The sequence below is a fragment of the Physella acuta genome, unplaced genomic scaffold (genome assembly GCF_028476545.2).
Source record: "Physella acuta isolate Inbredline_101_S28 unplaced genomic scaffold, ASM2847654v3 ptg000543l, whole genome shotgun sequence".
Taxonomy (NCBI): Eukaryota; Metazoa; Mollusca; class Gastropoda; family Physidae; genus Physella; species Physella acuta.
Window position 1 is genome coordinate 676,144 of NW_026732062.1, and position 15,895 is coordinate 692,038.

At 43.4% G+C, this 15,895-nt stretch overlaps 1 protein-coding gene across 2 annotated transcripts in view; it reads left to right on the forward strand.

Moving 5' to 3' along the window:
• The window catches only part of LOC131946001 (uncharacterized), a 35,523-nt gene extending 22,044 nt beyond the window's left edge, over nt 1-13,479 (forward strand). For both annotated transcript variants that reach the window (XM_059306633.1, XM_059306634.1), the window contains exon 3: nt 13,343-13,479. In XM_059306633.1, coding sequence (XP_059162616.1) covers nt 13,343-13,356 — 14 coding nt within the window. In that variant the 3' untranslated portion in view covers nt 13,357-13,479. The remainder of the gene's footprint in view (nt 1-13,342) is intronic.
• Nucleotides 13,480-15,895: the final 2,416 nt, after the last annotated feature.

A 15,895-nucleotide genomic window follows, 5' to 3' on the forward strand; every position in this document is an offset into this window, starting at 1 on the left:
AGGACATGAATCCCACTAAGACTGTTATAACATGTGTTGTTTATTGATTTCATTATGTGCTTTAATTAGCAAAGGTTTTGTTCTACCTCAGGCCTCTCCCCTCCCAATTATCTTCACTCTTTGTCTCAAGCAGGTAAGGGGGGGGGGGGGGAAGGATCGATTTAAAATGGTTGTGATTCAATCGGGAAGTTCCAAATAACGCCCCGGTAAAACCACTCACTCATCTAGTCAAACTCCCAGCCATCGATCTAAGAACGTAGTTGATCTGTAGTGTTGTAGTGTTTGTTCCAGTTGATGTAACTCATTCCCACCCCTACCCACCCACTGTTGTATTTGTTGGTGAAATTTGTGAGACGTTGATGATGGCGTTAAACAGAATCTTCTACCAGAATGTTTTTAATTATGTCTAGAACACATGTCCATTCAAATAATTACCCGTGATTCTATTCCTCCACCTGACAATATAAAAAGTAGTTCCTGATTGTATTAGTACACCTGACAACCAAAGTAGTTCCTAGTTGTATTAGTACACCTCACAAGCAAGGAAAGTAGTTCCTGATTGTATTAGTACACCTGACAATCAGGTAAAGTAGTTCCTGATTGTATTAGGACAGTGCGCGCCCTATAATTAACAACTATCTTTGTTGGGTGGTTCATTGAATCGGTATCGCCCTGAATCTGTCAGTATCGCCTTTGTTCTTTGAATCGGTATCGTCCTGTATCTGTCAGTAGCGCCTATGCCCATTAACTGATAGTATCATCAATGTAGGGTATCGGCAATGAACATATCGTTTGGTATCAGGTATGTGATCAGTATCGCCCAGGTATCAGAACCTTTAAACCACTTCTCCCTTCATGTATGTGCAGACCAGCTGAACTGTAATCTCGATGTATGCATTTGTTTGGTACTAAAAATAGAATGGTGGTAGTGGAATGTGGCAGTCATTTTAGTTGTGTGCTACTAGCATAATTTAATTAAATTAGCTGGAGTCTATAAATATACCTCACATCAACACATATACCTGACATCAACACATATACCTCACATCATCACATATACCTGGCATGAACACATATACCTCACATCATCACATATACCTCACATCAACACATATACCTAACATCAACACATATACCTGACAGCACCACATATACTTGACACTACTGACAGCACCACATATACCTCACATCAACACATATACCTAACATCAACACATATACCTGACAGCACCACATATACCTCACATCAACACATATACCTCACATCAACACATATACCTGACAGCACGACATATACCTGACATCAACACATATACCTCACATCAACACATATACCTGACAGCACGACATATACCTGACATCAACACATATACCTCACATCAACACATATACCTGACAGCACGACATATACCTGACATCAACACATATACCTCACATCAACACATATACCTGACAGCACGACATATACCTGACATCAACACATATACCTCACATATACCTCACTTTACCACACATACCTCATATAACCACATTTCTCACACCATAACAACACTGCCTCTCAACATGCCATACCCCACCCAAATCACGTGACTACCCCCACTCACCATTGCTAGCGCCCCAACACCCCCCTCCTTTCAATCACAAAGCCCATTCATGTCACCTACAGTCGCCCCCACCTCCCCCCCCTTATCGACACAGCCCCATTGATTTTAAACTGGCTGCTGGTCCGGACATGGGAAATCGCTCAAGTCTCCAAGCCAGGCTGTGATGAATGACGTGCACTAGCAGATGTCACCACATGTCATCACATGTCATTAAGCAGCAGGTCACTTGACACCAGTGGTCGACACCCACTGCCCGGGGGGGGGGGAGGGGGGATGCCCCAGGGGGTTTATTACAACATAATAAAATAAGATTTCACCTGAAGATGAGCTTGGTAATCTTCTGTGATCACATCATTCTTATACCTCAAATTGCCTACTCCTATTTCTATTAGATTTATATATATATATATATATATATATATATATATATATATATATATATATATATATATATATATATATATATATATATATATATATATATATATATATATATATATATATATATGCGAGTGTGTGTGTATGTGTGGGAGGGGTGATGTCCAACCTCTGCAGAATGTATTGATCATTAAAATATGTTTGATCAGTTCGTCTCTCTATATTTATTTTAACCATGTTGAGCTTGCTAACAGATCCCGTATCCCCACCTCCCGTTAACTCCCCTCCACCCTGACTCCCTCCTCCCCCACGACTCCCTCCTCCCCCCTGACTCCCTCCTCCCCCACCCCACCCCTGTTGTACCCACTGACACACCACCAATGAGTTAACAAATGTGTGTCGTCTGACAGAGTTAATCCCCGTTAATCCATCGTTAATCCGTCGTTAATCCATCGTTAGACGTGAGTTGAAAGTTGACCAGCGATCGTCCCGAGGACATGTTGGTGTGTGTGTGTGGGGGGGGTCAGGGTGGGGACTGGTCTGTGTGGGTCAGTATGGTGTGTGTGTGTGTGTAAATATGTGCGTGTTTAGGAGTGGGGATCTGGTCTGTGTGTAGGTAGTTGCGTAAGAAGGCAGAGACTGGTGTGGGTATAGGGGAGGGGGGAATAGGTGTAAATGTTTTTTTACGTGTGTGTGCGGGGGCGGGGGGGTCAGGTAAATGGTGTGGTGAAATGGTAAACTAACGTGCCTCCATTACCATCTGGACTAATTTCAACACCAAATACCAGGCCACAGTGATCTGACCAGCCCCAACTTTAAACTTTTAGTTTTTTACTTTCTCGTATATACGAAGTATAGAGAAAGTATTGTAATCGTGCACAAAAATCACTTGAAATTTTAACAATTTTCACCGTATTACACCTCAGTCCTTCATCACATCCGAAGTATAGAGGACTTATTTTAATCGGGCAAAATTTATCAATCCAGATTTATCAAAATTAAGAGGTTTTATGCGTAATCCAGTCTGAAAAACTGGGCTTTGCAATTCTGTCCGTATGTCTGTGTGTCTGTGTGTGTGTCCGTGTGTAAACACGATTACTTGAGTACCGTTATAGCTAGGTTGATGAAATTTCATATATAAGTATTTTATCAAAATCGTAGATCCGTATCAACTTTTGAGCGATTTCCGATAACCGGAAGTGGTACTTTTCCTACTTTGAATTTTTCAAAAGCCTATAACTTGAGTACTATTTCAGATAGATAAATGAAATTTCACATGTAAGTTAAAGATCTAATTATCTACCTTCTGTTAAATTTTGAGTAATTTCCGTTGACCGGAAGTAGTAATTTACGCTACTTCCGATTTCTCAAAAAACTAATGTAAATTTTTAAAGTACTAATAATATTGCGCGCTATTGTGCACTTTTTTATTTGGCGTTCACTAGTTCACTTGGCGTGCAATTATTTTGTCTACGAGATTTTATTCTATTTTTAAAACTTTAAGTATTTAAAATGGATTAAAAATCATGTCAATAGCCCGAGTTCCCATCCCCTGTTGTTTTATATAAGAATATTCGAGAAAGTTTAGGGGAGATCACTCCCGGTTTATTTTAAAACCATTTGCTTCAACACGTCGGCTGTAGAAAGTCCTGTGAAAGTCAAGTCCAAACGACCCCATGGCCCGTGTTGGTGTGTTGTGTTCCACGAGCACATGCAGTGTCCTCCGCTGTGTAGCCGTGGTCCTACACTCATGCCGTCTAGATATTGTCCTCTCGAGAAAATAAGCGTGCGGCGTGGGGTGGGGAGGGGGGAGTTGAAGGGCAACATCAAGGTCATGGATAAGGCATATCAGAAGGTGAAGAGTGAATTTAAAAAAAAATGTCTGAAGTTAATTTCATCAAATACTAATTAGATGTGGGTGGTATGGAACATTAGCAGTACTGGTGTTGACCAAAACATCTGAAGGAATGTCACATGACGTCACGCACATAACCTGTGGTGTGGGACCGTTTGACCGTGTCGATATTGTGCCGGAAGGGGATTTTATTCAGGTGTGGCTTTCTCTTCTGCTGGCGGCTCTTTCAGTGCGTGTGTGTGTGTGTGTGTGTGAAGTGGTGGGAGGGGATGAACGTGTGTATGTGACAAGTCGCACCCCCAACATCCCATGTTAGCGACCCCCCACCCCCTTTCTGATCACTAACTGTCGCGCTTTAATGTCGCCATGTTACTGCCGACGGAATGTTTGAAATTTAAAAAAAATGAGGTACAGATAAATCCTTGTTAACATGCAAGCAGAAAAAAAAAAGATTTGAGTTTCTCATTTTCTATCAGTAATTTCCTCTAGGTACATTTCATTATAGGGATTAAAATATGTGCACTTTACGATAATAAATAATCAGCTCAGGTCACTCAAAGTGTTAAACATCTAGTTTTCTATCTACGGCTAAACATCTATTTTTGTAGCTGCTGCAAGATTGTACAAAAATAATCCGCCTAGGTCATGTCGTCTGTATATCGTTATCTCAGATTCGATATTTTAAAATCAGTATCGATCGCCAGGTATTCGATACATGCATGTCACCTCCAAGTTCACCATCTAACATGAGCTGTTTGGAACTCCGGGGGCGGAGTGAGGGCTACATTCACCCAACCAAATATGTCCACAAGTTTAGCGTCCAGTGTTTTAGGGGCTAGAATTTCTTTCAATCAGCCTCCAGGTTCTAGGTCTACCTAAGATCACCTTGTATCAATATGGCAGCCAGTATCAACAACAATAGTTGTCTACCCTGTCTACTTCTTCCTACAGCCGGTTAATATATCGTGGTTAAGGTGTCCACTCTTAATTACTTCCAGAAACGCTGAAACCGCCAAATATCGCGGTTTTCTCCCTAGGTCCGGTAGATTTTAGCATCGGGAAATTTTTATATCTTGATGGTCCTCTACAAGTTTGTTCAATCTTAACCCTTTCTAGCAAGCTGTCATGGTCAGCTTCAAAACAGAACGAATGTGTTTCAGTAAAATGGTAAATGAAGGTTGGCCTCTAGGTTCAACCGATAAGAAAAAGGCATGTTTTCTAGACAAGGATAAAATACCCAAAACATTCGTGGTATGCGATACTAGATCTAAGTGTAGGTTCTATCCAAGAGTACCACGCGTCAACCACTAGACCTACACAGTGCTAGTTTTACCTCCTTTTATCGTGTCTGTTATTCTAGCCCTACCCCGCCCTTCCTGTCACTCCCCCCCCTATTAATACCCCAACGCAACCCTAATCCCCCTAGACCCCTCAAGTCCCTTCACAACAATAGAACTGAACATATCACAGCGAATCATTCAACGTGAACTTCCCTCCAAACTTTCAAATCTTTGAATCGGCCGACCTAGATCTAGTTGGGGCCCCACCATAGGGGTTGTTGATCAACTCGGCAACTCGGATATTGGCCGAGCTTTCTCGCGGTAGATGTGTACTGTTACCTGACGTTATCTCGTATCGAATTATTGATTGATTGGTCTATTGATGTGGATCGAATTCGTTCAAAATTTGTTTTTTTTAGTCGATAGTTTAGTGGTCAAAACTTCTTAGCGCGCTGGTATGGTTTTAGTTTAATCTACAGTCAAAGCTGTTGTCTAGCAGTGTTGTGTGAGGGTTAGGTTTTAATGCCGACATGTATCTGTGAGGCGTTCAATTTGTGGACTAACCTGGATCAACCGGAAATGGATATAGACACATACGGTACATCTATAGAAAATGTGCGTACAGCACTATTCTAACATCAGTTGTAAGTATAGCACTATCCTAACATTTTTTATGCGTATAGTACGATTCTAACATTAGTTGTGATTATATCACGATTCTAACATTAGTTGTGATTATAGCACGATTCTAACATTAGTTGTGCATATAGCGCTATTGTAACGTAAGCTGTACACTAGCACTATTTTAACATTAGTTGTATGTCCAGTATTTATTTACTTGGCATCTCAAACACACGTTTCTGGTTAAACTGAGAGTTGTATTTACCCTGACAAAATTGTCCTGGTGTAGTGGTCGCTGGTTCGGTTCCAACTTTTCCCTCCTCATATTTAGCACGGGTGACAATCGTTCTACACATCAACACAACACAACACAACCCAACACATCAACACAACACAACACATCACCACAACACATCACCATAACACATCACCATAACATCACAATAACATCGCCATCACCACAACAAATATTTAAACACCCGCCCAGTTCCACATGATGCAATCGTCCTCCAGGTTTCAGCTGACAATTGAAATGCACACAACAAAACAACGACAGTTAGACCGTCTGTATATTAACTCGCTATTGCAAAACCTGCTTTTCATTTTATTTTCCGACAGTCATACTATTTTTACTATCGAATTGTTCAATGCTCTTTCCCTAGCCTTATCGGCAATGCAGTTTGCCTATAGTAAGTTATAGTGGTACGTTAAACCCACATGATCCGTACAGCCCGCATGTAGTCTCCGTGAGTGCGGCGAGCGGCCATGTGTAGACAGCTGACTGTTGACAAACCCGGTTGTAGAACCTTGGGCGACACATTCGGCCCAAACAAAGGCTATAAATAGAACACGCTCGCTGTTTGGATCGGCTTATTAAATAGTTATTCGACCGGTAGTTTTAAGGTGAAAAGAATTTGGGAATTACTCAAGTAGAGGGGTGCCAGGCTGATCCAAGTTTTACGTCATGGGGGTTTACAGCAACACAATGGCCTTATAAATATTTTAATCCATTTCTTGAGTACGTGGATTGTGTGTTACTTACGTGATATTGGGATCGAATGTTTTCATGTTTTGTTTACCTAGTCCTAGTTTAGCTTAATCTATACAGCTATTCGATGCATTTTTTTGCATTAAAATTGTGAACAATTTTGTGGTTTGAGTTGGGCGAAGGGGATAGTGTTTTGTATGTGTGGCTGACCTACTAGAAGTTGGTGTGATATTGATATACAAGGCTTTAGTTCTTTGTAGATGGATGGTATAATATACCAACCACCCTATATATACATATATATGTATATATATATATATATATATATATATATATATATATATATATATATATATATATATATATATATATATATATATAAAGGGTGGTTTTGACTACGACAATATACTTGTTAAACGGATCGTATGTTTTAGAAGCCCCCCTCCCCCCCCCCTCCCCCCCCCCCCCCTTTGTACCCTATTTTGATGTCATCAGCTGCATACTTCCTCACATAATATTAGGGTCCCTGTAGAATCAGTTTTATATTGTCCAGTCATTTCCATCCCATTACCCATATATGTTCCATCCATCACCCAACCATTTACCACACCCCACATTCCCACCCATTACAAATTTACTTCCTATCCATTTCACATCCATCCATTACTGTACTATTTCCATCCACCTTCTTACCAATTCCCATCAATATCCTACCTCACCCCCCCCCCCCCCCATCACACCCATCACCAGTGTACCACTCGAACAACACGACCAACCAGGTATAAACAAAAGATTTTTAAATTACCTCTAGACAGGAAGTCGTGATCCCGTGATAATCGATACCTTAATAGCTGGGCATCGATCTTTTGTCCAATTAAAACACGGAAATAGTCTCTCGCCGAGCCTTGAAGCCACGCAGACGTTAGACAGTGTCATCACGTGACATGACCCTGGACAGTCGGACGGAGACAAACAAGATAGTCACAGACAACCCGCTCAAGTACATCCACCATCCACTGATCCTGGGGTGGATATCTGCTCAAGTACATCCACCCATCCACTGATCCTGGGGTGGATATCTGCTCAAGTACATCCACCATCCACTGATCCTGGGGTGGATATCTGCTCAAGTACATCCACCCATCCACTGATCCTGGGGTGGATATCTGCTCAAGTACATTCACCCATCCACTGATCCTGGGGTGGATATCTGCTCAAGTACATTCACCCATCCACTGATCCTGGGGTGGATATCTGCTAAAGTACATCCACCCATCCACTGATCCTGGGGTGGATATCTGCTCAAGTACATCCACCATCCACTGATCCTGGGGTGGATATCTGCTCAAGTACATCCACCATCCACTGATCCTGGGGTGGATATCTGCTCAAGTACATCCACCATCCACTGATCCTGGGGTGGATATCTGCTCAAGTACATCCACCATCCACTGATCCTGGGGTGGATATCTGCTAAAGTACATCCACCATCCACTGATCCTGGGTGGATATCTGCTCATGTACATCCACCCATCCACTGATCCTGGGGTGGATATCTGCTAAAGTACATCCACCATCCACTGATCCTGGGGTGGATATCTGCTCATGTACATCCACCCATCCACTGATCCATGTATGCACTCCATCTTACCTCCACTTCCTCACTCATTTGTCCGTTCTTTCCGTCTATAATTCAAACAGGTTTTAAAAAAAAACACATTTGTCACCAGTTTATCAAAGTGGAGGTTGATGTGTTTGTCAACACAAATGCTCGGTATAATTTAAATAATGGACCGTGTTTTTGTAAAACACATATATTCAGTGTAAAATTTGGACGATATTTTATTAGAAGTTCACATGTGTTAGTATAAAGTCTGGACTGTATTTTGTGGCCAAAAACACACATGTTCAGTCTAAAGACTGGACTATATTTTGTGGCCAAAAACACACATGTTCAGTGTAAAGACTGGACTGTATTTTGTGGCCCATAGGACACATGTATTTTGTGGCCAAAAACACACATGCATTAGTATAAAGACTGGACTGTATTTCCCTGATTACCAGACCAGACCACTAGCACCAATGGACACCCTGACCGTTGTGACGCCAGCCGTTGACCACTAAATGGGAGTTAATTCCCATTTACTGTGGCCAGCTTAGCGCAACATCCCATTTCTTCTGGAGCAGACTAACTCACTGAGTGAGATGGTGACCTCGACCTTCGTCTCAGCAAGGGAGGTCACCCACAAAAAATGGATTAGCAAAGGTCGATTGAGGTGGTGGTTCTGATAGTTATTTAAGCATCTCTATTAGTTTAATTGCATCACTGTTGTTAATTAATTAAAAGGTAAAATAGTAAAATAATATATCTGTTTTGATGATGTTGTTTATATGCCAGTCGGCAGTGAAATTGTGGTTTAAGGTTTCCTACTGCTAAGTGTTATTGGTAAACCTGTTATGGTTAATTAGGGTTAATGTTTATGAAAGGGTTGATTAAAGAATGGAGTTAGGATATATTTAAGGCTAGGATTAGAGTTTATCAAGGGTTAGGGTTGAGCTAAGTTAAGATTTCACCATGATCAATTCTTGCCGTATGTCAAAATGGAAAACGATATTTTGTATTTTATGCGTTATTGCCAATTGCCACATCAGACCTGGCTCATTATAACATTTTTTGTTTTGGTACTTACCGGAAAGTTCCGAAATCTATTTTTAGATCACGGTTTGTATGTGAGGTTTGTGGTTGTAGAAGTGCGACTACAAATAGACCATGTTTGGTCTCGTGGTCAGGAAGTGATTTCACATCTGCTAATTAATTACCCGTCTTACTTGTCAATCTTAATCAATTGGTATGTGTAGGCAGGTGTTTTACTTGTTCCTTGTCAAATAGCTGGTTCAGCTAATCAAAGTTTTCCAAAACTAATTTAATCGACCCCCCCCCCCAAACCCCAACACCGCAAGCAACCCATGCCAGCAACATATACTGTCATACACAGCCCCACAACCTATAACAATCATCTATACTGTCACAATACATTCTTCAGTCGCCTACACTGTCATATACAACATATGCCAGTAACCTCGACTGCCATACACAACATATGTCAGCCACCTCTACTGCCATACACAACACATGTCAGCCACCTCTACTGCCATACACAACACATGTCAGCCACCTCTACTGCCATACACAACATATGTCAACCATCTATACTGCCATACACAACATATGTCAGCCACCTCTACTATTCCAGTTACCTAAACTGTCATCCACTCGATTAGACCGACGAACTAGAGCCTACATACCACCATACCACCAAACGCCAGTAGCCCAAGCCCCACAGGCCTACTGTTGTCACATTGAAGTAATAATTTATCCCCAATATTTGACAACCTTTTCCTGTTGGTGTGATGGTATATTGTTTGCCTTATCGTAGCCATGATGTCACGTGACAACCTTTTCCTGTTGGTGTGATGGTATATTGTTTGTCTTATCGTAACCATGATGTCACGTCAGCTGTTGGTGTGATGGTATATTGTTTGTCTTACCATAATCATATCACGTGACAACCTTTTCCTGTTGGTGTGCTGGTATATTGTTTGCCTTACCGTAACCATGATATCACGTGACAACCTTTTCCTGTTGGTGTGATGGTTTATTGTTTGTCTTATCGTAACCATATCACGTGACAACCTTTTCCTGTTGGTGTGATGGTTTATTGTTTGTCTTATCGTAACCATGATGTCACGTAGCAAGTTTAAAACGTTACCTCAAATATCTTTTTGCTGTATTAAGCTAAAATATTTTTTTTTTGTGCCTGATTGTTTTATTTTTTTTACCTTCTTTTTACTCCCCCTCTCCCCATATAATAAACGTCTTCATACAATGTTCACTCGGCCGTCTTAGGTCTAGTGTCATTCTTTATGTTGACAATGACATGCATGCCATCTGTGGCATTTATGTGATACTACCGTCATGTCATCGTTTTTATATCGAATATTTAGTTCATAAAATGACAGCTGAGCGTATAAATCGACGGCAATTTATGAAATGACATCAGTTTATGAAATGTCATCAGTTTATGAAATGACATCAGTTGAGGAAATGACAGCTGAGTTAGTGAAATGACAGCTGAGCTAGTGAAATGACAGCAGTTCGTGAAATGACAGCTGACTAAGAAAAATGTGCCCACACGTTTTTGGTTTGTTTAAAAAATCGATTTCTCGAGTTGAGCATTACCCTGGTCAATAGTTGCTGACTCAGCGGGTTTTTGTCTAGGCTAAATGGTTGTCGTTGACGTAGGGAAGTGTTGCTCATAGGTCGGGTATGCTGCGATGGTGGCTACTCATAACTTGACCATTGACCCAGTGACGTCATAACTTGACCACTGACCAAGTGACGTCATAACTTGACCACTGACCAAGTGACGTCATAACTTGAGCATATACCATGTGACGTCATAACTTGAACACTGACCACATGACGACGTAACCTGACCACTTAGAAAATGACGTCATAACATGCCCACTGACAACATGACCATTGGTCAGAGGTCAGGTTATGACGTTAGGGTTGCCAGATACCTTTTCCGAAAATACTGGACACCTTTCCATCCTTCCCTTCTCAGGTATGCCGCAAAGCAGAAGAAGGGGGGTAACAGAGTATTATTCATATACTTGTCCAGTATTTATTTTATCCTGGACAGTCTGCTCAAATACTGGACTGTCCTGTTCAAAAGTGGACACCTGGCAACCCTATATGACGTCATTTGGCCAATGGTCAAGTTAAAACCTGACCACTGACCAAGCGACGTCCTTTGCTTGACCACTGACGAAATGACATAACTGGACCACTGACCAAATGACCTGTGGTCTAAAAATGTGCCCTCTAGTTTGCTAGTGAGAAGATCAACCACACAGGCGTCAGACGGTCTGCTCGTAGCTCTAGATCTCGCAGTTAAAGTCTTGAGTGAAGAAAACATTAAAACTGCAACAGATTGCGTAGATCTAACCCACTGTAAAACTAAACATTTTTTCCTACTTTTAGGCCTGATTGCTCTTGAATGCAATACACAGCCGAAGCTCCGCATTCCTCGCTAGCAATAGTGTCTATTCCAATAGAGGATCGTGTTTTGTTTACTTTAGGCTTGAGCGCTGTGTAATTGAGGTCAACAAAATGGCGGACTATGTAACGGATTGTCTTCCCCTACTTTGTATTCACTAGGCGGTTAAAGCCCTCCTAGTTCAAACTGTCAAGCGTCCGTCTGTTATCTTTTCACACATCACAAACTGCGATTTTTAAAACGGCCGGGAGAATATTTCTCTCCGGTATTGAAGAGTTTCAAATTTTTATTGGGCTGGTTGAGCCAGGGTTAATGGAGGCGGTGACACCCTGAGGTGGCGGGTACAAAAACCGGAAGTAATGTTTTAACGCGAGGTGGAGGAATGGCGGGAAATGGCTGTTGGGAGAAAGGACGTCATTTGACGTCATGCGGCGAAAGGATTATTTTGACTGCATTGTAATCATTGCTGTTAAATTATTGGATCGAGAACAAGATCTAGTGTGATGGAATTTTTATATGGCTGGGTTACTCATTAGTACTGGCTGGTAGAGTTTCTTCCAGGCATCTCTTCGGGGGAGCATCGTCTCCCCCCCCCCCCCCGAAGAAAGTCTACCGCCCCCCCCCCCGAACGAAATGGAATTTATATAGGAAATATATACTTTTGACAGTGTCCCCCCCCCCCCCTGGAAATTGTTGTCCGCCCCCCGAAAATTTCTAGTGCACCCCCGGAGAAAAAAGTCTGGAAGAAACACTGCTGGCTGGGTTAGTCCCTTATAGCTGTGCTAGTGCTGTCATTCAGCTGAATTAGACCTATATGGCTGACAGTTTCTTTCATTTACCCCCCCCCCCCCCCCGGAATTTTAATTCCACTTCGCCGAAGAAAAAATGTCTGAAAGAAACCCTACTGACCATCACACATAGACTTGTGTCTAGGCTTTATCTAGGTGAAAATGACCAGTATACAGTGCAAGTTTAGCTTTACATTCGCCCCACCCCTCCACGTACACACTAGATCGTAAAACAATGTATTTGTGTATTTGTCCAATGAACCGTTTCTCGCTCTTTACACCAGCTCGCGAAATCTCACAGCTAAATTTCTTTAGTGTTATGTCGTCATCTTCCCTAGTGGCTAACAGTGTGTTCTACTCCCCCCCCCCCCCCCCTCTTACATTAATTTCACACAGTCAATGTTTAGACCATTACTTTTCTTTACAGACAGATGTAATAGTTTGTTACATCAAGTGTGTGACACTGGGTGACACTGAATAAAAACACTATAAGGACAGTGACCGGTAAAAAAGCGCCCTCGACCTTTCCAAATCGGGGGGGGGGGGGCGGTTTTTCGCCAACGTGAATAACAAAATATGTATCAAAGGGGGTGGGGAACAAAATTGAGAGTTTGCCCAGGAATGGGTCGCTACGCCTCTGTATAGTACAGCATAATCTTCTTAGGTTCCTAAACATGTTTTTTTTTTAATTATGCAAAATAATTTTTACATAACAGTATTATTCCCAGTTGTCAATGTAAACAAAATTCCTTTATTATCTTTCAGAAACTACAGTATAACAGACAAGTGGCTGGCACTCTAGACATCGGGAGTCAGTGCTAGAGTCAGTGCTGGCGTCAGTGCCGGCGTCAGTGTTGGAACATGTCCTGTCTACACTACACCTACCCCGTCCTGGCCTCCGACCCCCCATCTTTCCGGCGGGCCAGACTCGACCCACGGGCCTGCAGCTACAAGCAGGACATGGTGCTGTTGTGGGAGGCGGTGTTAGAGCGCCCAGTGGCTCCCAGAGCTGCTCTAGAGGAACCCAGAGCTGCTCTAGAGGAACCCAGAGCTGCTCTAGAGGAAGCCAGCGTGGAGCAGGTGTTTGGTGACTTACTGGAAGCGGCCAGACACAGGGCGGACTCCAGCAGACTTAGTGTTGACAATCAGTGCCTTTCTAACTCTTACAGTAACCCACTCAGTGATCGCCTACTGTCAGATACGTGTGGTCGTCCCAACAGTGGTTCTCAAACTACGACGTGTGTTCCATCAACTCAAACTTGTGAACCTGGGGAGGGTTGTGGGGGTGTTCAGAGCTCGGGAGACATCTACGGGAAATGGTTTGTTGATGGGGGTGTGGGGGGAAACAACGTCAGACGCGGGAGTGGTTGCTATGGTGACGGCCACCATGACAGCGGTTACTATGGGTCGTTGAGCAAGTTACACGGGACACTGAGCAGCGGGTGCACGGAGGATGGGGTGTTTGTGGAGGATGGTGAGGAGTTCCCTGAGGTGTTTGACGAGGATGAGGTCCCACAAGAGCAGATGTACAGGGGCGTGGATGGAGGCGAAACCTGGGGAGAGAGTCCCGGAAGTGAGGTCAAGGGTTCGCTGGTCCAGTGCCAGAACTGCCAGGATGTCGTGACGGTTGACGTGGCCAGGCTGGGGTTCAAGAACTGTCACAACTGTCCGGCCGCCTACTGCAGCCGGGAGTGCCGGTCACGTGACTGGCACCGGCACAAGCTGACCGCCTGCCACGGCAGCCTGGTCAACAGCACGTGCAAGCAGGTCATCAAGTTCTGCAGCCAGAGCGGTCAGGTGGGTCAGCTCCTGTCCAAGATCGCCCAGCGTGGGTACATGGCCCGGGGGAGGGGCTGCATCCTCATGGGATTCCCAGATCTCCTGGCGGCTCAGAACTTTCTGGAACACGGCGTACCCGCCCTGGAGCTGAAACCCACGTTTGTGACTATTCCAGAACTCCAGTGTGGCCGAGTGTTTAAGAATGTTCTAGACATGATTCTACGGCTGTGCCTGGACTACGACCCCATGGAGCAGTATGTTCTAAATGTTGGAGTTGGTCAGAGCTGGAACAGGGAGAGTGTTGATGGTATAATCAACTTTGTGCCAGATTTTTCTGGCGACTGCTGCCAAAGTATGAACCTCTCTAGAACTAGATCCACCAGCTTTGGCAGTGACGCGGGCTACCACAGCCTAAACGGCAGCATGAGTGGCACCTTAAAGACCGAGCCATCGAGTCCTAAAGTCAGGTCTTACAATGACTACAGCTGCACTAGTGTAAGGAACCGCGGGCCCATCATCCATAAGTGTAAACTGCTCAAGCTCTGCCTGGCAAGTTTGAGGAGAAAACCTGGCACAAGTGTAGAAGAGCAATCAGCATCCACCAGTAGGTACGGGCCTACGCTCATCTTAACTGGTGTGCCCGGGGTGTGGGAGGGGGTGGATGGTAGAAAACAAAGAGAAATTTGTTTTATTAACATCCAAAGAAAGCTGCGTCACAGAGGAGTCATCTTGCGTCACCAGTTCCCTAGACTCTACTCCGCCCTGGTGAAGTACGTGACCGATGGGACACATTTCCCCGCGGAGATCGTTTTCCCCCGTGGACACGAAGGCCAAGAAGCTGTTCATGTGTGTGCTCATGCCCGAGGGTGAGTCGGAGCTGGAGTGGACACAGTCCAGGAGTCTGCTGGATGAGCTGGGCATTTCTAAGAGGAGCATCTGGGAGTCTGGCTGTGGTAACTTCAGTACATCCACACCAGTCAAGTACCCAGACAGTACATCCACACCAGTGAAGTACCCAGACAGCCCATCTACACTAGACAGCAACTTCACACATTTGATAAATTCACACAGTAAACCAACACCTTGGACGTATTCAGATCCACATTCAGATCTTTCACCATCTCAGACACCATCTCCAGAGTACAGACACCCTCATCCAGCTCAGCGCCAATCTGCATCACTTCCTGGTTACCATAGCAACCAAACCAGGGACGCTGAAAGCCCAGCGTATCACGTGAACCAATCCAAACAGACGCCATTGAGAAGTGCCAAAAGAAGTCTGACGTTTTCAGAGACCTGGACACGTCACAAACCCCCACCCGCCCCTCGTGATGATAAACACTTGAGTGACTCACATCTCTCTTCTGATTGGTGAATCACGCCCGTCTTCTCATTGGTCAATTTTATAAACATCTGATTTTAATGAATTTTATATCCCTTCTCCCTTTTTGTTTATTTTCATATCTGCTTAAAACTTACATTTGTAAAAAGACAATTGTTGTTGTTTGGTGAAAGATGATGAAGCAATTATTTTACTAG